Below are 26,236 nucleotides of genomic sequence, written 5' to 3'. Positions count from 1 at the left end.
CTGAAAATATGATATTATGCAATATACATTTACATGTCATTAAATGCTACATCTTATTTTAGGTGTTAAATTTGAATTTTTTTTCTATTTTATTTTTCAGTGGTGTACAGTCCCCTGAGGCACTCAGGTCCTATCTCAGCCAGTGGCTTATATTCATCTCTTGACCATTTCTGTCAAAAATGCAAATTTCATTTTTACTACAAAAAACTAAAGTAACTCATACTTACTGGAGTTTTAAATGTAGCTCTCTGACACAGTGCTTAATTTAAGATGGACTCTTTTACTCCTTTAAACTGTACTTTGGGCTTCCTTTGAAGCCGTGATGTATTTCTTTTGATTGTTCTCTTCTTTTCTGGTAAACAGTGACTATAATAAATCTTGATCCTGTCTTTGGTCTAGATATTTAGTAGCCATGCATTTGTTTTCTTTGATAGCCACGTACATTAATATTTACAACCATTTTCCTCTGCAGCATCTCCCAGATGGCTCCGCGCCCAGTGCACATGTTGAATTTTATCTTTTACCGTATCCCAGTGAAGCCCGGAGGAGGAAAACAAAATCTGTTCCAAAATGTACTGACCCCACTTACAATGAGATTGTAAGTATGATTCATCTCTTGTCCAGTCACTTTGTAGTTTTTCTTACCATTTTTCAGCTTCACAATGAAATATGGAAAATCTGTAGTAATTGGCAGCATTATTTCATAAAGGGAAGATGTTTCCCAAAATTGCCGCTGTGTGCCACTCACTGTTCTTGACGCTATAGGAATAGGAAAATACAGCTTTCAACGTGCTTATGAACCAATTTTCAAATTGTGGCTAGCTTACAGCAAGAGCCCAAGACTTTATGGCATTTGTTTCGCCTCCTAACATTATCCCTCACTCCATCTTATTTTCTCTAACAAGCTTTTCTTTCCCTCTTTTCCTTACCTGATAGCTTTATCATAGTCTAATCTATTGTAAACCTTTTAAAATCTCCTTTGAAAAACTGAAAAAAGTAAGCAAGTACAAAGCACAAATTATGAAAAAATAAGTATAAAGCAGAAATTAATTTACATTATATATAGCTCTCTAATTCATTTGTAGTATACAATCTGAACATACGATCCTCTCTTTTTTTCTAAGGCAAACCCTACATTTTCCTCTTGATTCCATCCTTTCCCATCTCCTCTGTACCTTGCTCACTTGATTCTTTGCTTACCTTCCCAGTGGGTTGTCTTACCCACTGAATCCTCAACTCCAAAATCTTAAAAACAACAACAAAAATCAACTCAGCTTTTATAAAGCATTGATTTTTCTTTTCTCTTGCTATCACCTCCACAGTTTAGCAAACTTGGCGTATTTCCTGCTCTCTGTTCATCACTTCCTTCTCACTATTTAATCCTTTGCAATATGGATACTACCTTGACCAATGCTGCTTTGTTCAAAAGGCACCAGGAGACTCCTAATTGTTCAGTGCAGTGATCCAATGGGCTGTCCTCTCCTGAGCAGTTAGACAGCAACTCTATTAACTGCTTCCTCTTTCTTGACACCTCCCTTTTGCTTCTTGAGCTCTGCCCTTTAACTCCCTTCTGTTTTCATTAATCATTCTCTCATTTTCCTTCATTGCCATTCTTCCCCTGAAAATATTTATTTACTGGAGTTCCATGATGTGACTTCATCTCTTCTTGATACATACACTCAAAATGATCTTATGGATCTACAGATTTTCATTTATTACCTACTTGAAGCTTGCATCTCAATTATTTCCTCAAACTCTGGCTTCTTTCCTAAGCTTTAACCTGTGTGTTCATGCTCAGTTGTGTCCGACTCTTTGTGACCCTGTGGACTGTAGCCCACCAGGCTGCTCTGTCCGTGGGGATTCTCCAGGAAAGACTACTGGATTGGTTTGCCATGCGCTCCTCCAGGGGATCTTCCCAACCTAGGGATTGAACCCAGGTCTCCAGATGGCAGGCAGATTCTTTATCACTAAGCCACCAGGGGAGCCCTTTAAACCTGTACTTTTACCTGATTATTGAAGAGCCCCTGAGTCAGGGAGGGTGGGAGGGAAGCTGAAGATGAAGGGGATATATGTATATTTAGATCCAACCAGTCCATTCTGAAGGAGATCAGCCCTGGGATTTCTTTGGAAGGAATGATGCTAAAGCTGAAAGTCCAGTACTTAGGCCACCTTATGCGAAGAGTTGACTCATTGGAAAAGACTTTGATGCTGGGAGGGATTGGGGGCAGGAGGAGAAGGGGACGACCGAGGATGAGATGGCTGGATGGCATCACTGACTCGATGGACGTGAATCTGAGTGAACTCTGGGAGTTGGTGATGGACTGGGAGGCCTGGCGTGCCGCAGTTCATGGGGTCGCAAAGAGTCGGACATGACTGAGTGACTGAACTGAACTGAACTGATAGCTGAATTCACATTTACGGCAGAAATCAACACAACATTGTAAAGCAATTACAAAAGTAAGTTACGTGTTAGTGACTCAGTTGTGACTGACTCTCTGCAACCCCATGGACTGTAGCCTGCCAGGCTCCTCTGTCCATGGAATTCTCCAGGCAAGAGTAGTGGAGTGGATAGCCATTCCTTTTTCCAGGGGATCTTCCTGATCCAGGGATTGACTAGGGCTGCCAGAGTCCTTTCTGAGTTGACTCAGATGCTTCTGGCCTCACTTCTTCTCTGGCTCTTGGAGGAGGTCTCAGGTGCTAGCCACATGTGTGCTTGGTGTTCTTTACCACATGCTGCTGGCTTCCCTAACAGCAAGTGAGCCAAGACAGAGATAAAGACGCCGCAGTACTTTCTGAGCCACCAGGGAAGCCCAAAGCAATTATACTCCAATTAAAAGAGAAAGAGACCCTTTAGGATGCCTCCTAGACCCTTTTAAACCAGGTTTCCCTCCACTGTCATCTCAGAAGATACTAATGACATCACTCTCTTCCTCACTCACAAGTCCAGTTAATCCCCAGGTTTTGTCAGTTTCACTTGAGCAGTCATCTGCCTCTTCAATCCATCTTCTCTTCTGTGTCCCAGCACTGTTTCTCTGGTGAAAGGCCTCATAACTTTGGCTAATATAATAGCTTCCTATCTGCCCATCTTGTGCTTTTCAATTAAATCATTCAAATTTCTATCTAAAGTGTCAAAAACTACTCATTTTTATTACTCTCCTACATAACTTTTTCCAAATGTTCCTTACTATCTACTGGATAATATCCAAAATCCTAAGTGGGGCATTCACAGCCCTTCAAATTTGACTCAGTAATTTTCCAAAGTTGTCTCTGGAGCAGTATCATCCTTATATACCTTAAAAAAATTTTTGTTTTGAGATAATCGTAGATTCACAAGCAGTTGGAAGAAACAATATAGAGAGAATTCAAATACCCTTCCACCACTTTTCCTAAAGTGGTAACAGTTCAGTCAGGTAACACTTTGCCTGACTATTGACTAATCCGGAAATTAACATTGGTACAATTCACTGACCTTATTAGGATTTCTCATTTTATGCGTGTTCTTATGTATGTGTGTATTTAGTTCTGTGCATTTATATCACATGTACAGGTTTGTGTGATCACCACAATCAAGCAAGGTATAGGCCATTCCATCAAAATGATTCCTGGTGCTGTATTAAAGCCACAGTCACTCTTCCCACTCTAACACTCCATGCCCAACTCTGGCAACTCTTAATATATTCACTATCTCTATAATTTTGTCACTTCAAATGTTATATAAAAGGGATCATACAGTTTGTACCATTTTGAGGTTGGCTTTTTCTTTTACTATACATCTCACAAGAGATCCATCCAAGTAGCTGCATGTATCAACAGCTGCATGTTTTCACTGCTGAGTAGTAGTCATGGCAGGGAGGTATAAAAGTTTAACTGTTTGCCAATTAAAGGACATTTGGGTTGTTTCTGACTGGGGACTACTGCAATACAAAGCTGTTCTGAACACTGATGTATAGATTTTTGTGTAAATATAAGTTGTAATTTCTCTAAGAGAGATGCTCAAGATGTAATTACTGGGGTATATGGTAATGCCGTATATAGTTTTTCAAAGAAATTGTCATACTCTTTTTCTATACCATTTTACACTCCCAATACAATATTTGCGCTAGTTTTGCTGCATCTCTGCCAGCATTTGGTATCATTTTTATTTTATCAAATAAAAATATCACTATTTTTAATTTTAGTTCATTTGAAAAGTAATGAGTGATAGCTCACTGTGGTTTTAATTTGCATGTATCTAGTAGCTAATGATCGAAGAAGGCAATGGCACCCCACTCCAGCACTCTTGCCTGGAAAATCCCATGGACAGAGGAGCCTGGTGAGCTACAGTCCATGGGGTCGTTAAGAGTCGGACACAACTGAGCAACTTCACTTTCACTTTCCACTCTCATGCATTGGAGAAGGAAATGATAACCCACTCCAGTGTTCTTACCTGGAGAATCCCAGGAACGGTGGAGCCTGGTGGGCTGCTGTCTATGGGGTTGCATAGAGTTGGACATGACTGAAGCAACTTAGCAGTAGCAGCAGTAACTAATGATGCAAATTTCTTTTCATGTGCTTATTTACTATCTGCATATCTTCTTTGGTGAAATATGTCAGTGTTTTTGTTCATTTTCTAATTAGAGAGTCTGCATTTTTACTTATGTTTACTATTGACTTTTGAGATTCTTTATATATTATCAATAACCTTTGTCAGATACGTGGTTTACAAATACTTTCTCCCAGTCTGTAGCTTGACTTTCCATTCTTTTCTCAGGGTCTTTCACAAGTAAAAGTTTTTAATCTTGATGAGGTCCAATTCATCAATTGTTTTTCTTTTATAGACTGCATATTTGGTAGAAAGTCTAAGAACTCTTCACCTAGTGCTTTCTAAAGATTTTCTCCCGTAGAAAGTGAAGTCACTCAGTCGTGTCCGACTCTTTGTGACCCCATAGACTGTAGCCTACCAGGCTCCTCTGTCCATGGGATTTTCCAGGCAAGAGTACTGGAGTAGGTTGCCATTTCCTTCTCCAGGGGATCTTCCTGACCCAGGGATCAAACCCAGGTCTCCTGCATTGAAAGGAGACACTTTACCCTCTGAGCCACCAGGGAAGCCCAAATATTTTATAGTTCTATATTTTACATCTAAGTCCATTATTCATTTTGAGTTGACTTTTGAATAAAGTGTGAAGTTTAGGTTAAGGTTCCCTCCTTTTTTTTTTTTTTTTTTTTTTTTTTTTTTTTTGCCTATGAATGCCAATTATCCCAGCACCATCTATTGAAAAAGCAATTCTTCCTACCTTTAATGTCTTTTGCACCTTTCAGCACCTTTAACAAAAATAAGTCAGGAACATTTGCTTGCTCATGCCCTTCCACTGCCCCACACTTAGTCATATTCTCCAGGCACATTACACAGCTTGTCATTCCCTGAATAATCCCTGTGACCTCTGTGACTGAGCTCATGAGGCTGTTCACCCTCCTGCCCTTCTCTGCCAACTTTGATGTTCCCCTCAAATATGGACTCTGTGAACCACTCTTTCCTCCCTGACTCTTACAGCACATTTACCATCTCTTGTTCAGTCCTACACAATTTTTTTTTTCTTTTAGTACACTGAAAACTTGAGGACAAGGAATAAGTCTTATCTTTTTTAGTATCTCTGAAACTTAGCTACTTCTAAAAAGATTTGTGGAATTAAATATTTGGGGTAATTCCATAAGTGACACTTTTTGTGTATGTGGAAAAATGTAAAACTAGCAAACATTTATATATATTCAACTATATGTATAAATTAGTAAGGAAAGATACTTTGACATTTTATTATTTGCCATGATGTCAACCACTAGAGATATATGTACATGCTCAGTTGCATTCAACTGTTTGCAACCCTACGGGCAGTAGCCTGCCAGGCTCTTCTGTCCATGGGATTCTCCAGGCAAAGATACTGGAGTGGGTTGCCATGCCTTCCTCCAGGGCATCTTCCTGACCCAGGGATCAAACCCACCTCTCTTAAGTCTCCTGCATTGGCAGGTGGATTCTTTACCACTAGCACCACCTGGGAAGCCCATAAGTCTATGCATAGCAAACTCCAACTCATACATAATCCAAACAAGCAGGAAGATGAATTCATATATGGGTAAGTGACTGCCTTAATAGTAATGATCATCATATAAACAAATTTGGCAAGGAAGTGGTTGAATTTAGAAAGCCATGAGAAAAAAAAGACATCTTTTTTAGGAGTCCTTGTTAATATTTTAATAAGTATTCTTTCTGAATTATGTCTCTTTCTCTCAACAGACATATTCTCTAACAAAAATGGGATCATACTGTACCTATTAATTTGTTACTTGCTTTATTCAGTAAGCATGTAAGACTACAGTATTTTAATTTTTCTCCCATTATGCTATGTCTGTATCAATACAAGAATATTTCTAATAAATACTCCCACAAAGGGCACCAGTTTTAACTGTGGTTTTACTTTCTCTCCCCTTCAACTATAATATAGGCCCCCATCTCTTTGCCAAGTCCCCTCTATTATTTCTGAGCATTCTTACCAACACCTTATACAGACGTCCTCATCCCTTCGTATCTGCAGGGGAGGTTAGCTCCGGGACGCCCGAGCATACCAAAATTCTCAGGTGCCCAAGTTCTTTCTATAAAATGGCATATTTGCATATAACCTATACACATCCTCCGATTTACATTAAATTGTCTCTAGGTGACTCGTAACAGTTGATACAATGTATATGCTGTGTAAATAGTGGCTGGTAGGCAACCGATTCAAATTTGCTTTCTAGAACTTCGGAAATATTTTTCCCTGAATATTTTTGATATGTGGTTGATTGAGTCAATGACTGCAGAGCTCATGGCTACAGAGGGCCAACCGTATGTGTTTTCTGAGGAGCCTGGTAATCAGCACATGGCATCTACCTTGTATTTAACTTCTCCCGTTTGCTTCCTGAGGGCTGCTACATCCAGGACTTTGGGATTTCTCAAACTGCCAAAGCCAGGCAGAGGTCTGGGGAGTGAGAGAGAACTTATATAAACCTCTTAGAGGAATTCAAAGGGAATATCATATTGCATCACTTCAGAAAGCTTTTCAGGAAAATAGTTCTTTGAGGTGTTATTCACAAGCCTCTTTCTCCCTAATACTCAGACCCGAGAGAGGCTGGGTCAGGACCGCTGTCAAGTGTCCCTTCAGCATCCACCCTTCAGATACTAAAGCTCTGATACAAGGCCAAGTTTGTCACCTTGATGCTCTCCAGAGTGGTTCCCAACAGGACTGCCTGCAGCCTTCCTGAAAACCCTTCTCACATACAGAGCCCTGTGGTGGACACGACTGGGCTCACGACGGGGTGGGGCAGGTGGTCGGAGTGCCCCCAGAACTGCCCTCCAAGTCTTTTAGAAGCAGAGTGGGCTGCTAACTCCACTGCCACTGCTCTTTCTACTCTACTATCTGTTATCTGGTTAAGAACCATCATTTTTTTAATGACTCATTAGAAATACGGATTCAGTTTTAAAAATGAATTATATTGTTATAGTCCATATATTTTGCACATTGTATTCCTTTCTTTTTTAATTGAAGTATAATTGATTTACAGTGTTGTGCCAATCTCTGAAGTGACTCACTTATACATATAGAGACATTCTATTTTATATTCTTTCCCATTCTGGTTATGACAGGATATTGAATATAGTTCTCTATGCTATACAGCCTTTGACTGTGTGGATCACAATAAACTGTGGAAAATTCTGAGAGAGATGAGAATACCAGACCACCTGATCTGCCTCGTGAGAAATCTGTATGCAGCTCACGAAGCAACAGTTAGAAATGAACATGGAACAAAAGACTGGTTCCAAATAGGAAAAGGAGTACGTCAAGGCTGTATATTGTCACCCTGCTTATTTAAACTTACATGCAGAGAACATCATGAGAAACGTTGGACTGGAAGAAACACAAGCTGGAATCAAGATTGCTGGGAGAAATATCAATAACCTCAGATATGCAGATGACACCACCCTTATGGCAGAAAGTGAAGAGGAACTAAAAGCCTCTTGATGAAAGTAAAAGAGGAGAGTGAAAAAGTTGGCTTAAACCTCAGCATTCAGAAAATGAAGATCATGGCATCCGGTCGCATCACTTCATGGGAAATAGATGGGGAGACAGTGGAAACAGTGTCAGAGTTTATTTTTGGGCTCCAAAATCACTGTAGATGGTGACTGGAGCCATGAAATTAAAAGATGCTTACTCCTTGGAAGGAAAGCTATGATCAACCTAGATAGCATATTCAAAAGCAGAGACATTACTTTGCCAACTAAGGTCCGTCTAGTCAAGGCTGTGGTTTTTCCTGTGGTCATGTATGGATGTGAGAGTTGAACTGTGAAGATGGCTGAGCACCGAAGAATTGATGCTTTTGAACTGTGGTGTTGGAGAAGACTCTTGAGAGTCCCTTGGACTGCAAGGAGATCCAACCAGTCCATTCTGAAGGAGATCAGCCCTGGGATTTCTTTGGAAGGAATGCTAAAGCTGAAAGTCCAGTGCTTTGGCCACCTCATGCGAAGAGTTGACTCATTGGAAAAGACTCTGATGCTGGGAGGGATTGGGGGCAGGAGGAAAAGGGGACGACAGAGGATAAGATGGATAGATGGCATCACAGACTCGATGGACGTCTGAGTGAACTCCGGGAGTTGGTGATGGACTGGGAGGCCTGGTGTGTTGCAATTCGTGGGGTCGCAAAGAGTTGGACACAACTGAGTGACTGTACTGAACTGATGCTATACAGTAAGCCCTTGTGGTTTATCCATCCTGTATATAGTAACTGGGAGAAGGAAATGGCAACCCACTCCAGTGTTCTTGCCTAGAGAATCCTGTGGACAGAAGAGCCCAACATTATCCTACTATAAAGTATAGAGGAGATATTAGAAAGGACAGAATAAGAATGTTCTATGTAGTTTACGTGCCTTAAAACATTCAGCATGTGCACGAATAATATCTAGCATAGAACAAGGTGTATGGTACACTCAGTAAGCAACGGTCATTGCTGTCCGTAACATCCTCTCATTCCATACTCATAAAGTAATGATAATTCTGTTTGTAGAGGAAGACCCTGGTACCCTGAAGTAGATATTTTGATCAGGGTTAGGTAACTAAATTTCAAGTCCAGAAGTGCCTGATTCCAAAGCTCTGACTGACCCCATTAAACTTTCTGTGCTCTTCCTCTCCCTCGCTCTACCCACAGAGTTCTGGCTTTCAACTCTCCCTTTCACAGTCTGGCCTCTTCACTCCTCTCACCAGCCCTAAGCACAATTCAGTTTCCATACTGTTTTCCTCCCCTTGCAGTCATTCAAACACTCTTTAGAATTATTTACTAGAACTTGGTGTCAAATGACACAGTGAATGCTTGCACATAAGTTAGTAGATATTAAATTACCCCAAACAATGTTCTTCTACTTGATGTAATAGTTTCAAACTTACACATTCAGTGTTTGTCAGAAGGCAGTGAAGACTTGACACATGCCTATGGGTAAAAAGTATTACAAAGTGAAACTAAAAGAGCTGTGCATTTTCCATTCTGTGTATATTAAGGCAGAATACATATTAAATCATTTGGTGAAAAGTCTCAAAGAATATAGTCATCTGCGTACCTCTCTAGCATTACACACTAATTATTCATTGCACTGAAGAAAAAAGTGCTTATTTTTTAAGTAATGTTACGGATGAAGTAAAGCAATTAGAATATATGTATATATCATCTATGATGTGCAATGATTACATGTTATAAAACAGTCACTTTCAAGAAAAATAGCTTTTACATAATAAAGCATAGGAAAAAAATCCATAGTAATAAAAACTTTGGAGTTTAAATATTTGTATTTTAACCAGAAAGGCAATTAATTCCTAGCATCATGTATTAGAGAAATTCTGCTTGCTAAATAGCTGGAGACTCAACTTTGTCTATCACTGTTATTTCCCGTCAGCTAAGGTAAAATAGGCTTCCCTGGTGCCTCAGCTGGTATAGAATCTGCCTGCAATGAGGGAGACCCAGGTTCGAGCCCTGGTTGGGAAGATCCCCTGGAGAAGGGAATGACCCCCACTCCAATATTCTTGCCTGGAGAATTCCATGGACAGAGGAGCCTGGTGGGCTACAGTCCATGGGGTCACAAAGAGTCGGCCATGACTGAGCAACGAACAGCTTCATTTTCAAGGCAAAAATACCAGGAAATGACTGTTCTTCTTGTGTGTGTATTTGATGGATCTTTTTTGGTTATAATTCATTAGTGTTTACTATGTACCAGGTTTTGTACCAAGGCTTATTATATTCATTCTCTCATTTTATTCTTCCTCACAATACTAAAAGGTAAATATTATCACCATATTCAAATAAGAAAGTGCATTCAGATGGCCCCCAACTTGGGATGGTTCAACCTGAAATTTTTTGAACTTACGGTGGTGCCAAAGCGGTATGCATTCAGTAGAACCTGTACTTCAAATTCTGATCTTCTCCCAGCTTATCAGTGCACGGTAGAATATTCTCTCCCGATGCTGGGCAATGTCAGCGAGCCACAACTCTCAATCAGTCACGCAATAATGAGAGTAAACAACCGATACTCTCACAACCATTTTGTACCCAGCCAGCCATTCCGCTTTTAACCTTCAGCACTATACTCAATAAATTACATGAGACATACACACTTTGTTATAGAAGAGGCTTTGTGTTAGATGATTTTGTCTAACTGTAGGCTGACGTAAGTGTCCTGAATGCATTTAAAGCAGATGAGGCTGAGCTATGATGTTCAATGGGTTAAGTGTGTGTGTGCTCAGTTGCTCAGTTGCCTCTGACTCTGCACCCTCATGGACAGTAGCCCGCTAGGCTCCTCTGTCCATGGAATTTCCCCAGGCAAGAATACTGGAGTGGGTTGCCATGCCCTCCTCCAGGGGATCTTCCCAATCCAGGGATCGAACCTGGGTCTCTTATGTCTCCTGTATCGGCAGGCAGGTTCGACCACTAGTGCCACCTGTTCAGTTTACCATGGGTTTATAAGCCCATCAGGATGTAACCCCATTGTAAATGGAGGAAGAACTATAGTTGACAACAGATTTAAATAAATACATATCATAGATATGTTTCTTAGAAAGTTACATCTTTAGCACTAATTTATAAGATTCCCAGTGTTCTGAAACCAGATTTTCCAAAGGCCTAATGGTCAGAGCTATTCCATTTTTCTTTATACACTTTGAGGGCCCCTTTGTCTATTTCCTCTGTAAACTAGGAATTGAGTGTATCTGCCAAATGTGTTGTGGGGAGGAAAATGGAGGATAATTTAGACAGTTCAAAATAACCACCATTGAGAAGACGAAAGGAGCTTACTCTGAAGTCCTGGAAAGATAGGTGTTCAGGAGATAAGAGTGATTCAGAGTCCATGTTAGACTTCTCTTTGCTATTAAAGATGAATTACATTGGTAAGACTTTGAAATTTTTAAGGCAGCCCTTAAAATCCTTTACTAGCTGGGGGAACTCAAGAAATTAAGTGGAATAACTTGAATAAGTAGTTCTGCCCTGAGAATCCCAGGGACAGAGGAGTCTGGCAGGCTACAGCCCACGGGGAAGCAAAGAGTCAGACACAGCTGAAGTGACTTAGTACGCACACACAAGAATTGAAAAGGTAATCTCCTGCCTGGAATGGGAGCAAGATACTAGAAGAGTAGGTAGCCAGGAGCTGTCACAAGAAATAATATAGACTGCATCAACATTCTGTATTGTATCTCATGTCCCTTAATTGAATTATTATGTTTTTGGTAAGTAAATCACTGTTCAGAGCAGCTAGCAGATTCATCTTTAGTGGAATTTCATTAATAACTTAAGATGGCCAGAAATCACATCCATACACACTGAGCAGGTTTCCTAGAAGAATGCAAGGCTTTCCTCTCAATTTGTTTCCTCTGATTCTTCTTTGCATATACAGAAAGCACTTCTTTCTATCTTGTAGCTTCACTATAAAAAGCAAGCACATTTGTAGCATCATATGAAACTCCTCTAAGTGTGTTATAAGGAGTTTCCTTGGCAACCACTTTGGGTTTATACACAGCAATCTCCTCCTTTTATGATGTATAACTAACTTCTTGATCCTGCACTTTTTAAAGTTTCTTTACCACTGCAGAACCCAGTGATAATGCCTGTGACTTAATTCTAGGATATTATAAATCACAGTTGAATAGCTCTCTCTCCTTAAAAATAGTTCCATGAGTAGTAAATAACAAGAAGAAAGACACAAAACTATACACACAGCATAATTATAGCTCAGAATCTAAAAAGTGATTATATATAGAAAACAAAAAGCACATCAAAATGTTAACTATAATTATCTCTTAATGGTAGAAATATAAAAATGTTCTTTCTTTTATATTCATTTTTGTTTCATCCCCATATTTTACTTAATGAGCATATATTTTCATAACTAAAAATTAAACAATTTTAAATAAATTAAAGTAACCATAGTGTGACTGCTTCACATGGAGAAGGAAATATTGCTGGACTACATTAAATTAACACAACAAAATCATGGAGAGTGGTCTGATTTCCTCATTAGCCTTCAACAAAGAAAAATAGTGTTCAAGGCTCCATGCTTCACATAAATTCAAGGACAGTTAAAAGGTGGTAAGTATTTAAATTTCTTCCTAGAGAATGATTTGCAGTCTTATTAAATTTGGGACAGACAATTATTAATGGAATCAGAGTAAATTTTAAGCTTCTTAAGAAATACTTTGTCATTAAACTCCTTCAGGTTAGCAGAACCTTTAGCCCTTCAGAATTAAGAGTTAGAAATGAAAGATTCTAACATTAACCTGTCCAATCCAAGGTACAAAATATGAGATGCAATTATTTTGTTAAAAGAAATATTTTTAAAAGATGCATTTAAGCATATCTAATTTATATTTTCAAAATTCTCTCCCTTTTCAGGTAGTATATGATGAAGTCACAGAGCTCCAAGGACATGTCTTAATGCTTATTGTAAAGAGCAAAACCACATTTGTAGGAGCAATTAACATCCAACTCTGCAGTGTCATGCTCAATGAAGAAAAATGGTATCCACTAGGTAACAGTATAATTTGAGCATTTCTTTGAACATACAGATTCATTAACTACTCATATTTTTTTCACTTTGGGGCCTCTCTATCACAAGATCAGGACTGTTTTTTTTTTTTTAATCAAAGGTAGTGTGGTAAATTAAGGACACAGAGAAAAGAAATCAGAATCAATGTTTTTAGCTATTTATTCTCTATGTGTATTTCACTGTTTTCTTAGAACCATTTTTCCAATTGATTGTGTAAATTGAATATGTAAAATAATAAAAGGATATTTTAGTGTATCTTCTAAATCAAATGTGTTCACTTTATAATTATGTGCCTATAATTAAAAGCAATACTTTTAATAGTTTTTTAAAAAGACAAGCAAATCAATTTCATCACTTCAAGACCTAAGTATATCTGAAACCAGTTTTTAAAATTTGAATTAAGTATCTATACCTACACATCCACTTATAATCTTATATTTATTGAAGGCATTAGTAAGCTCTGGCAGAATACTATAGTTATTTTCTAACAGAAAAACCAAGCATAAATGCCTAAAATTCTTAAATCCAATTTTTGGAAAAATTTTTGTAGTTTTTTCACCCTCTTCAATACTCATCATCACTGGATATCACCCAATCAGAGGCATTATCACATTATAAACTTTGTTATACCTTAATTCAAAGATCTCAAACTCTGAAACCCTCCCCTCTGATCAAAACCTCGTCTCTGTACAACAACAAGTTTTCTTACTTCTGAACCTACTTTCATACCCATCATGACCTGAGTAAACAATCCTGGAGGGACTTCCTTGGTGATTCAGTGGTTAAGAATCTACATTGCAGTGCAGGGGACTCAGGTTCCATCCCTGGTCAGGGAACAAATATCCCACATGTCACAGGGCAACTAAGCCCTAGTGCCTTACTATGGAGCCTGGGAGCCCTAGAGCTGTGCTCCACTACAAAAGAAGCCTTCACAGTAAGAAGCCCATGCACCACCACCAGAAAGTAGCTCCAGCTTACCACAAATAGAGAAAGACCTTACACAGCAACAAAGACCCAGTGCAGCCATAAATTAAGTTTTTCAAAATCCTGCAGATTTCTACCTGCAAAGTAGGTACAAATCAAGGCACTTTATCATATTTTTTAAGAGAATTAAATTGCTTTTAAAAAATTCCTGCCAATTAAATTATTAAAACCCTTGCTTTACTCAACGTTCTCCTGTGTATATTAAAAAAAGCAACTTAAGCTCTTTTTATACAGTCATTGGCATAAGCCTGTAAAAGACTGTACATTTATTCATTGAAAATATATGTGTGCCTAGTGTGGGCTGATATGGTCTTGCTCTGAACACATGATCATGTGAGTCGAGTCATCCATAATCCTCTGGGCAGTGACTGTGTGTTTCAGGTCCATTCCCTCTCCTTTTCTAATAGAGTAATTCCATATCCTTCTCTCTGATGAAACCCCAGAACCCTCTACCGTAATCCTCACTCTCAGTTGATGACTGTGTTTCCTCCTTCACTTAGAAATTGGAATCAGTCCACTAGCACATCTATGCACTCAGCACAGTCTACATTCCACCTTTCTACTTATTATCACAGAAAAACAACCCCAGCTCCTACCAGAAACCAATCTCTCAGCTTGTACATTTGACTCCAGGCCCTCTTAGCTCATGCATTGGCAAGTGGTTCTTTACCAATTGTGCCACCTGGGAAGCTTTTGGATCATAGGAAAAAGAAGAGAATTTCAGAAAAACATCTACTTCTGTTTCATTGACTGTGCTAAAGCCCTGGACTGTGTGGATCACAACAAACTGTAGAAAATTCTTAAAGGATGTGAAAAACAAACTACCTTATCTGCCTCCTGAGAAACCTGTATGCAGGTCAAGAAGCAACAGTTAGGACCAAACCTGAAACAACACATTGGTTCCAAACTGGGGAGGAATATGTCAAGGCTGTATATTGTCACTCTGCTTATTTAACTTGTATGCAGAGTACATCATGTGAAATGCTGGGTTGGATGAATCACAAGCTGGAATCAAGTCTGCAAAGAGAAATATCAATAACCCCAGATATGCAGATGACACCATCTTAATGGCAGAAAGTGAAAAGGAACCAAAAAGCCTCTTGACAAAGGTGGAAGAGGAGAGTGAAAAAGGTGGCCTAAAACTCAACATTCAAAATACAAGATCATGGCATCTCGTCCCATCACTTCACGGCATAGAGATGGGGAAACAATGAAAACAGTGAAAGACTTTGTTTACTTGGGCTCCAAAAACACTGCAGACAGTGACTGCAGCTATGAAATTAAAAGACGCTGGCTCCTTGGAAGAAAAACTATGAAAAACCTAGACAATGTATTTAAAAGCAAAGACATTACTTTGCCAACAAAAGTCCATCTAGTCAAAGCTATGGTTTTTCTGGTAGTCATGTATGGATGTGAGAGTTAGACTATAAAGAAGGCTGAGCACCAAAGAACTGATGCTTGTGAACTGTGGATTTGGAAAAAAAGACTCTTGAGAGTCCCTTGGACTGCAAGGAGATCAAACCAGTCAGTCCTAAAGGAATCAACCCTGAATATTCATTGGAAGACTGATGCTGAAGCTCCAATACTTTGGCCACCTGATGCAAAGAGTCAACTCACTGAAAAAGACTCTGATGCTGGGAAAGATAGAAGGCAGGAGGAGAAGGGGACGACAGAGCACAAGATGGTTGGATGGCATCACCAACTCAACGGACATGAGTCAACATGCTGGGAGATGATGAAGGACAGGGAAGCCTGGCATGATGCAGTCTGTGGGGTCACAAAGAGTCTGACATGACTGAGGGACTGAACAACAACAACCTCTTACCCACTCAAAAACAGTACTGGAATTCTCCGCTATGCAAAAGCATCATTTCTTCATTCTCTTCTAGATAATTCTCTTCAACATACATGGTTACATGATGGAACAACCATTCTAAAATATATATATATATGTGTATATATATATATATATATGTATATCTCAGCACTTCTGTCTTCCTTCCAAATATTCATCTAATTGACTGGCTCTTTTCTGCAGCAGAACTTTTCAAAATGGTTGTCTCTAATCTCTGCCTCCAGTTTTTCTCTTCTCGTTTTCTCTCAGACCATTCCAAGGAGATGTTTGTCCCAAACACTTCAATGAAACTGCTTTTGTCATGATGCCTACTGACCTCCACCTAGCTAAATCCAAAGCCCTGATCCAAACTTACCTATCAGCAGCATTGAAATACACAGTCAATAACCCTCTTTCTCAAAGCTCTTCCTTTGACTTCCAGAACACAACACCCCTTTGTGCTTTCCTCTATATCACTGGTCCCTCCTTCTCAGTCTTCCATGCAGAAGCATCTCCACAGTCTCCAATGCTGATGTGTCCAGGGCCCAGTCCTTGGTCCTCTTCTCCATCAACTTCCACTCCCTACTGGTCTCATCCCATTTTGATGGCTTTAAATATCATATGCTACATGCATGCTAAGTTGCTTCAGTCATGTCTGACTCTGTGACCCATAAACTGTAGCCCACCAGCCTCCTCTGTCCATAGGATTCTCCAGGCAAGAATACTGGAGCGGGTTGCCACATCCTCCTCCAGGGGATCTTTCCAACCCAGGAATTGAACCCTCCTCTCTTATGTATTCCCAGTTTTACAACTCCAGCCCAAAATATGGCCAGGATGATGGAGTAGGAAGACTCTGAATTCACCTCCTTCCATAGGCACACCAAAATAACAACCAATTACAAAGCAACTCAGCTATTTGTAGACAGCCACTAAATGGACGAGAATTTGCACAAACTCAGGGCAATAGTGGAGGACAGAGGAGTCTCAGAGTGCTGCAGTCCATGTTGGATACAACTTAGCTACTGAACAACAACAGAGCAACTGTAAATGAGAATAATCTGAAGACTAGTAGAAAATTTCTACAATTAGGGATAAGAAGAAGGAATCACAACAAGATGAACAGGAGGAATGGACACACAAAGTATAGTCAACTCTTCCCAGATCCCACCACTTACCCTCTCCACCTGTTTCCTCTCCTGGTCAAGGCAATCCTATCAACTATGGCCCAAATTACTACAATTGCCTTCTTCTAAATAGTCTCCTTAGTTTCTGTGTTTACCCTGCCCGCCCTTATAGTAATAGTAATAGTTTTAGTCGCTCAGTCATGTCAGACTCTTTGAGACCTCACGGACTGTAGCCTGCCAGGATCCTCTGTCCTTGGGATTCTCCAGGCAAGAATACTGTTGTGGGTTGCCATTACTTTCTCCAGAAGATCTTCCCAACCCAGGAATCAAACTCAGGTCTCCTGCGTTGCAATCAGATTCTCTACTGTCTGAGCTACAAGGAAGTCCTTACAGTATATTCTCAACACAGCAATTGGAGCCATCCTGTTGTTCTTCTGCTCAAAACCTTGCAGAGCCTTCTAATCTCAGAGTAAAAACACAAACCTTCAAAACAACCTAAAAAGCCCAATGTGATCTGGCCTCCTTTTGGTCATCTCTCTGATTTTAACTCCCATTACATCCTCCTGTGCTCAACACACTCAAGAAACACTGGCCTCCTTTCCATTCCCTGAGTGCTCTAGGCATATGCTTCTTCCCTGGAATCTTTATCATGCAGCTCCTTTCCTCCAAAATGTGTTTTTGTCCTATACATCCACCTACCTGTTCTCTCACTTCTTTCAAGTCTTGGTCATATGTTTCCATCTCGACCTGTCTGTGTCATCCTGAAACCTGCTCTGTCCTCAAATACACACCAGATCCTTCCCACTCAGCTCTACTTTTTTTCTTATATCCTTATCAACTTTGAACATTCTATACAATTTATTTATTTTGTTATTTATGTTTTGTATCCTTTCACTAAAACACAAGACTCTCAAGTGTTGTCACTGACAGTACAGCTATAGACCCAGGCAAGAAGAATCCTTGCTCAAGTGCCCTCATCATAGACCTATGGTGAGGTACATGACTCATCTATACCCACAAGCCTCATTCTAGACCAAATTCTAGGTACACATGACTCCAGAACTCCCTGCCCAAACAGCCTTTGCAGGCCTTCTAAGGATCCATTCACCTGAAGTCAGACCCCACATCAGGGTGAGGAATGCCTAGGCTCCAGTGGTGGCCAAGGGCAGGCTGCTTACAGTGTATATGGATGCAGCTTAAATGTACCAGCTGGAGTGTCCACAAATGTGCATGAGGCCACTGACAGTGCAGGAGGGAGCCAGGAGGCAAAAGCAGGACATAAAGAAGGACAGCCAGCTCTAGGAGAGGAGCCAGTCCTTTTCAGGTCATCATAATCCAACACAGATCTCTAAGACATTCAAGAATTCTCAATTAAAAGCTGTCTTTTCAAGAGGAGAATAAGACATGCTGTAGTTAATGACTTCTTGGCTTTATTTATAATTTTTATATTTAGACAGATGTTATGTAAATTTTATGGATTGAATTATGTCCCCTCCAAATTGTTAAGTCCTAACCACCAGAAGGGCTTCCAAGGTAGCTCAGTGATATAGAACCTGCCTGCCAATGCAGGAAACGTGGATTTGATCCCTGGTTTGGAAAGATCTCTTGGAGAAGGAAATGGCAACCACTCCAGTATTCTTGCCTGGAAAGTCCCATGGACAGAGGAGCCTGGACAGTGACAGTCCATGGGGTCACAGAAGAGTTGGACACAACTGAGCACAACAAAGCACAGTAACCACCAGCAACCTCGAAATGCAACTGTATTTGGAAATGGGGTCACTGCAGATGCAACTAGCTAAGAAGTCATCCTAGAGTAGAGTGGGCCTACAATCCAACAAGACTGGCATCCTGATAAAAGGAGGAAATCTGGATGTGGACCCGCAACCAGAGAGAATGCCATATGAAAACATGAAGTAGAGGTGGAGTGATACACGTAAAAGCCGAGGGATACCAACAGACTCCCTGAGCTAGGAGAGATGCGCGGGACAGATCAGAAGGAACCAACCCTGCCAAGCACTTAATTTCAGGCTTCTATCTCCCAGAAGTGTGAGACAAACGCATTTCTGTTGTTTAAGTCACCAAGTTGGTGTGATTTTTTATGGCAGCTCTAACAAGTGAATCTAATATTGACTCTTCATTTGTTTTGCTGTTCTAGCCCCTACAAAAACCCGGCATGTACTAGATGCTTAGTAAGTCTTTACAAATTAAATGCCTGAATAATGACTGAATGACACACCAGTGAAAGAAAAAAACAAGGTTCCTAGTCTTAACTCTCATTCATATCATGTTTTACAGCTCTTTTAGCCTTTTTATATCTGTATTTTATTTGCCTTTTACAAGAAGTCTAATGAGATGGGGAAGTGAAAGCCGCTCAGTAGTATCCAACTCTTTGTGACCTCATGGGCTATACAGTCCATGGAATTCTCTAGGCCAGAATATTGCAGTGGGTGGCCTTTCCATTCTCTAGGGCGTCTTTCCAACCCAGGGATCAAACCCAGGTCTCATGCATTGCAGGAGTATTCTTTACCAGCTGATCCAAAAGGGAAACCCAAGAATACTGCCGTGGGTAGCCTATCCCTTCTTCAGTGAATTTTCCTAACCCAGGAATCGAACTAGGGTCTCCTGCATTGCAGGTGGATTCTTTACCAACTGAGCTATCAGGGAAACCCAATGAGATGGGGAAGGGAGAGATTATTATAGTTTTAGAAACTAATAATATTCAAATGTCTCATAGCGTAAACTTTCCACTCAAATGAATTCTTGAATGTAATGTATACATACACACTAGGGGAGGGGCGGATTTTTAAGTTACCAGATGTGAGGGACTGGAAGCACTGGACAACTGCCCATCCCATGAACCCCAACCCCTCCATTCTCATCTTCAAAATCCCTGAGAAACTTCCACAGAAAACTAAGACATCTCAAAACGAGCAGGCTAAAAGAAACTGAGGATCACAGATATGACATGGCTACTGATATCAAACAATTAACCGGTTTTGGTAACAGACTCATTTCTAGCAAATACAGCTCAAGGTCAGGACTTGATTCCCAAAAAGAAATGGATTATTGAAGAGCTACCATGATTGACATATTATCTAGGCCCAAAGTGAAGATTTAATACATGAGAGAAATTCTGGCGACTAAACTACCCAGCAACCTTAACCCTCATATTATTAACACAAGTGTCACAAATTCAGATATACTTTATTTCTTAGCACAGGATCCAGAATGTTCTCAATACAATTTAGATACACATATTAAACCTAACACTTTTTCTTCAAAAAAATATTGGAGGGCTTCCTGTTGGCTCAGAGATGGAGAATCCACCTGCCAATGCAAGAGACATGGGTTTGATCCTTGGTCTGGAAAGATCCCACATGCTGCAGATCAACTAAGCCCAAGTACCACAACTGCTGAGCCTGTGCTTTAGAGCCCAGGAGCCGCAACTACTAAAACTCACGCGCTCAAACTACTGAAGCCCATGAGCCCTAGAGCCTGTGCCTGGCAACAAGAGAAGCCACTGCAATGAGAAGCCCATGCACTCTAATGAACTGTAGCCCCTGCTTGCTGAAACTAGAGAAAAGCCAACGCAAGAATGAAGACCCAACACAACCAAAATTAAATTTAAAAAATGTTTTTAATGTTGGAATGAACACAGCATTAACACAAGTTTCAGTAGACCAAGAGACACTGCTTGGACTTTAGGCTTTGGTAAGCATGGGCCATGTGGATTTATTAACCTTGGTAGTTTGTAATGGCTTAGATTGCACCAAATGACTGGTTTTTAGCATTAAAGGGATGTAGCATTAAACCTTTAGGCATTAATGAGTACAGACCATGTAAGATTTAGTCTTTAGAACAAAATAGACTATAAGAGAAAGATAACCCTTTTAAAATTTTCTTCAGCTTTTTAAGCATTAGGTGATAAAAGAACATCACTTGCTTTCTTTAATGGATTTCTCAGCCATATCTCAAAATAACTAGGCCAGAAATTTGAACATTAGCTGAATTTAAAGTGTGCTACCAGCTCTAGTAAAGTTAGAGCTTAAAATTCTTAGCTCCAGAGACAGATATGTTTGCCTACTGTATCAACTTCCCCAATCTGTGTTCGTGTGTGTGTGTGTGTGTGTGTGTGTGTGTGTGTGTGTGTATTATTTTGAAGTGACTTTAGGATAACAGCTGTGGAAGAGATGAGACCAAACCTGAATGTGTGTGTCATGTCCACAGTCTTCAGTCACAAAAACAACACTAGTCTCAAGGAGGTATCGCATTTGAAAATTAAAGAAACTCTAATTATTAGAGTTCAGATATTCCAACCATGCCTCCGATCGCAGAAGGGAAGTGAATTTTATTAATATTTAAATCAAAAAGAATGGGTATTCTTTTCATAAAGAGAATATGCCCTCTTCCTAGGCTGAGGTCAAAAAATAACTGACTGAGATTATTAAATGCCCCAAAACTGAAAAAGCAATTTAAAAGTCTGTGCCCATTAGCCTCTGGCTCTGAAATTCTGATTTACCCCAGGAATCAAGAAGGAACTGGAATTTTTTACCATCAGAACAAAGGTAGTATAAAAATGAAAATGAAATAGAAGGCATCAAACAGAGTAGTAATGAGAATGATATTTCCTTGAAAGAAATACTGGGGTCTTAAAAACATAAACTGGGCAGATATGAAGGGAAAATGAGATGCTAACAGCCAGGAGAGAGAACTACAAAGTAAAAAAGGTGACAGATTCAAATCCAGTTTCTCTTGAAAAAGTAATCGAAAAGGGCAGTGTATTTCAGTTGTTACTGGTTCAGTAGGGAGGAACGGTACCTAGAAAAAGTCAATCAGATAAAAAGAAGAAAGGCCTTGGAGAGCAGCTATCACAGCATCCTAGAGAGAGTTAAAATTAGAAAAACTTTAAAAAGATTTCTCATAAAGCAGCAGCATTTTGTAAGAACAACTGGGAAACCATCCCTCACAAACTGAGACACAGTTACGAAGTGATAAGCAAATCTGGTCATATTTGAGAGAGAAACCCAGGAAGACAGGTATAAAGGATTCCAAGAATTATTGTGTGACTTTAAAGGAAAAGAATGATTGGCAAGAGGGCCTAGGGGAACATATTTGGAAAATCTCTAGAACTGGTACTCTAAGGGAAAATGAAGCAAACAGAGGACTTACTGAAGGGAAATCAGACAGGATGGTTACAGGTCAAGACTTGCTCTGGAGCAGATATTGGTCTGAAAGGAACAGTTTAGGTGAGACTAACCACTTCCTGGGTGGCTCAGTGGTAAAGAATCACCTGCCAGGAGACGAGGGTTTGATCCCTGGGTCAAGAAGATCCCCTGGAGACAGAAATGGCAACCCACTCCAGTATCCTTGCCTGTAGAATTCCATGGACAGAGGAGCCTGGTGGGCTCTAATCTATGGGGTCACAAAAGAGTCAGACATGACTTGCAACTAAATAATGACAACACAACCTACTCCAGAGGATCAAGATGGTCAAGACTCATGTGAACAAGGGATGTGAAACAAACATGGAACTCACTGACTTCATCTCCCTCAAGACAGAACTTTGAGAGTAGAAAGAAAAACAAATGCCTAGGCCACAGAGCAAAGGGATAGGAACAGTTAACATGGCACTCAGGCCCAGGAAACACTGTTATCCTTATGTGAACTACAGAAATAGAGAGACCAAAGGATGAAGTAAAAAAAAAAAATCCAGCTCAAACTATCTGAAAAGAATATTGAAACAATAAGAGGGGCGAAATACCAAAAGTTTTCCTCTTGTCATCAGAAAAAGAACTTCAGGGACAGTGGTTAAGACTTCACCATCCAATGCAGAGGTTATGGATTTGATCCCTGGTTGGGGAGGTAAGATCCCACATGCCTCTAGGTCAAAAAACCAGAAATACAAAATAGCTAGTCCCCCCATGCTGCAACTAAGACCTGGCACAGTCAAGTAAATAAATAATTTTTAAAAGGTTAAATTGTATACAAATGGAATGGAAAGTAGACAGAGAGCATGGGTCCCTGCAAATGTGTAGGTTTTTAAGGAATTTAACACCAGCTCCCACCACCATCCACCACTACCATGTGCTAAGGTGATGCGTAAGAATGCAAGACACAAAGCCCAACCTCTCATAAGCTCAAATTCCACTTTAATCTACCCCTTTGATTTTTAAATGGAAATTCCTAGTGGCTGGTAAAAATAACTTACCTCCAAAATACTACAGGGGACTCAAACTTTATGGCCTAAGAATCCAGAATGCATCACAAGAAAGCTTTGTTGGTACAAATATTTCCAGAGGGTTGTTACCTTGAAAGAAATGTAATTCAGCAAATGTTTAGACACTACCAAAAAACAAGGAATTTCAATAACTCCTGAAAATAGAATCTAATTCATATAGTCTCTCAATAAAATGTTCATTGGTCAAGCCCAAAAGGGCTTCACTAAAAATAAGCGATTCCATTTTCCCAATCCTAATCCACAACATGAAGTTCCTGCCTTTGTGGCTCACAAATAACCCCTGAAATTTGTATAAAGTTTTCAAGTGGAATCTGGGATTTACGTGTCTGCATCTCTCAAGAAACCATATACTACCTAAAATTTAAATAAAAACCTCCTTTTTACAGCTCTAGGCAGTTCTTCCACCCTTCTTTCAAAAATAGGGCAACTTAAGAGCAGCCAGCATCAGTGGCCTCCAGTGGCCACCATCTCCCGAACAAAAGTCAAGGTAAGTCTAGACAGTGATCCGCATATTTTCTTTTGAAGTTCTAAACAACCAGAAGCAAGGGGGGGAAAATAAAGGTCAAAATTAATGACAAAGCAAAACTTTCCTGTCGTTGATCACTACCAGGTAATGAGAGTAACAAAAGGAAGAGTCCAGGTTTTGTTAATGCCGTCCAGCCAAAGACCACCAGAAACACACACAGTGGGCTAACTCCTCATCTCAATGAGGCAGATACACAAATGAAGAGCCATGGAGTGTCTCAGCAAAGGACGTACTATCGGATTCAGGCTTGTGCTGGATGATTTGAGAGAAGGTCCAAGGGAAGCAGGTGAAGAATCCAACAGTCACTTACGTTTCCCCAGGAGTGCTTGGTACTTTTGTGTTTGGACAATATTCATGCTTCTGACAGGTGCCCCACCATGGTTACAGACTTACAGACTGGCCCCGTTTTCCTCCTTATCCATCGTGGTCACGCGGTGGCCCCATTGGGTGTTGTGAAATTGTTCACGCCCGGCAAACGAACACCGTAGCCTGACTGTGAGTGTCAGGCTAGCTCCTAGCAACACCAAGGCCTCCCTGACAGTGCAAAGTCACTTCCTAGCTGTCACTTTCCTCAGTTGCATGGAGACATAAAGCAAGGAATGTAACCTAATCTAGGAGGTTATGGATGGCCACCCCAAGGAAGTGACATTTAAACTAGAGTTTAAAAGCTAAAAGATCTTCCGTTAGCACAGCCTGGAGGTTCATTTCAGCTGTCTCTTCTGTTTCCTTTCCCTCACCAACACCATTATTTTTCTACAAGTGAATTAGCCTTAGAAGTAAGTCAAAGCTGGCTTTTCACACCATTACCAATCTTCTCTAATGTGAGAACATCCCTGGCAGTGGAGTTTCTATGAGTAGTGTCTGTTCAAAGCTCTTGTGAGAAAATAATAATAGTAGTAATAATGGTACCAGTTTAATTTAAAGGGTGATGTAAATGATAAATAATGCACATAAAATAGAAACAAACATGCCTAAATTCCAAGATTACTGGAAGGGAAATAAAATAATCTAATGTTTCCTTTCAAAATTGCATTTCTAATGTAATGTGGGATATTAAAGAAAGATTTTGTCTTCAAAGAGTGAGGGAGGTGGGAGGGGTTTCAGGATGGGGAATACGTGTATACCTGTGGTGGATTCATGTTGATGTATGGCAAAACCAATACAATGGTGTAAAGTAATTAACCTCCAATTAAAGTAAATAAATTTATATTAAAAAAAAGAGTGAGCTGAGTTTGAGTGGTACCTGAAGTAAAGTGAGAAAAGGAAAGATCCTTTTTTCTTATTTTAAATCTTTTTGGTATAAATGAGAAATAAGTTCTTTCTGCTTCAAGAATTAAGGAACTATTACAATATTCACCTGATGAAAGCCTTTAAACTTTCATGGAATTCCAAATCTTCAAAAGGCTTTAGGAGTTTAGAGAAGGTGAAAGCCTTGCACTAATGGGGGGAACAGGCCACTTGCTATTAGATTGAACAGTAAATGATTTTAATAAGATCCTTCTGGAATGGATCATGCTTGAAAAAAACAACTTATAGGGATCCTACTGGTCACATAAGAACTTGTGAAACAGCAGAGCAAAGAGGATAGTCGGGTGATGGGGGTGGCAGTTACCCCAGAGCCTCAAAGAACACTTTGCTAGGAACGCATCATTCTAGTGAAGCAGTTCCAACCACCAATGGGAGGCTGCTGCCATGAATTCCCCCCAGTCCGATGGATGACAGCAAAAGCCCAGAAGCAGCTGCTCTTTGGGACCTCGAGGAAGAAAACCGGCTATAAGGGTAACGCTGCATGCTCTTCAGCCGTACGTATGGATCCGGGTTTGTCAAATTAGTTGTACCACGTGCATCTCTACCATAACTCTCAGTGGAGATGATAATGAAAATGTAAGGCCTAAGCCACAGTCAGGAGATGGAGAATTTATGGAAGTAATTTCCTTACTAAAGAATGACCCGCTGAAGAGATGAGATGCTCTGGTAGCTGAAGGGTATCTGAGAGTAGATGCCAGAGTCTATTTCTGTGCTCAGGTCACTAAAACATGCACACGTGAGGCCTTCTGAAAGGCTCTTCCTGAAGTTGGAACGCCAAAGGACAGCAGCCACGTTTTTGTGCACAGAACCACCAGGCCTCCTCCACTAAGACTTTGTATCCGGCTTAGTTTTCAGGGAGATTTGAAATTAGCCTTTTCATAAAATAAAAGCATTATAAATAAATACAAAATCCTTTTGTAATCTGGCAAAAGAGAAGCATTCCTATGAGAATTGGCTGTTCATTTCCCCCCTGGGAAGACTGCGCTCATGTGCTTATTGTGCCCAACTCTTGTGTGAGTTCATAGGCTATAGCCTGCCAGGCTCCTCAGTCCATGAGTTTTTTCCAGTGCTTTCCTACTCTAAAGGATCTTCCCAACCCAAGGATTGAACCCGCATCTCTGGAGTCCCCTGCACTGCA

At 40.2% G+C, this 26,236-nt stretch overlaps 1 protein-coding gene and 1 pseudogene across 1 annotated transcript in view; both read left to right on the top strand.

Moving 5' to 3' along the window:
• PIK3C2G (phosphatidylinositol-4-phosphate 3-kinase catalytic subunit type 2 gamma) overlaps window positions 1-13,348 on the top strand; it is a 470,847-nt gene extending 457,499 nt beyond the window's left edge. The window contains exons 32-33 of the mRNA XM_018048420.1: window positions 473-598; window positions 12,931-13,348. Of these exons, the coding sequence (XP_017903909.1) occupies window positions 473-598; window positions 12,931-13,083 (279 nt within the window). The 3' untranslated portion in view covers window positions 13,084-13,348. The remainder of the gene's footprint in view (window positions 1-472; window positions 599-12,930) is intronic.
• Window positions 22,769-25,982, top strand: LOC102172695 (annotated as a pseudogene).

This window comes from Capra hircus, chromosome 5, assembly GCF_001704415.2.
Source record: "Capra hircus breed San Clemente chromosome 5, ASM170441v1, whole genome shotgun sequence".
Lineage (NCBI taxonomy): Eukaryota > Metazoa > Chordata > Mammalia > Artiodactyla > Bovidae > Capra > Capra hircus.
Note: the sequence above shows the minus strand (reverse complement) of the source record. Positions and strands in the feature narration are given on the sequence as shown.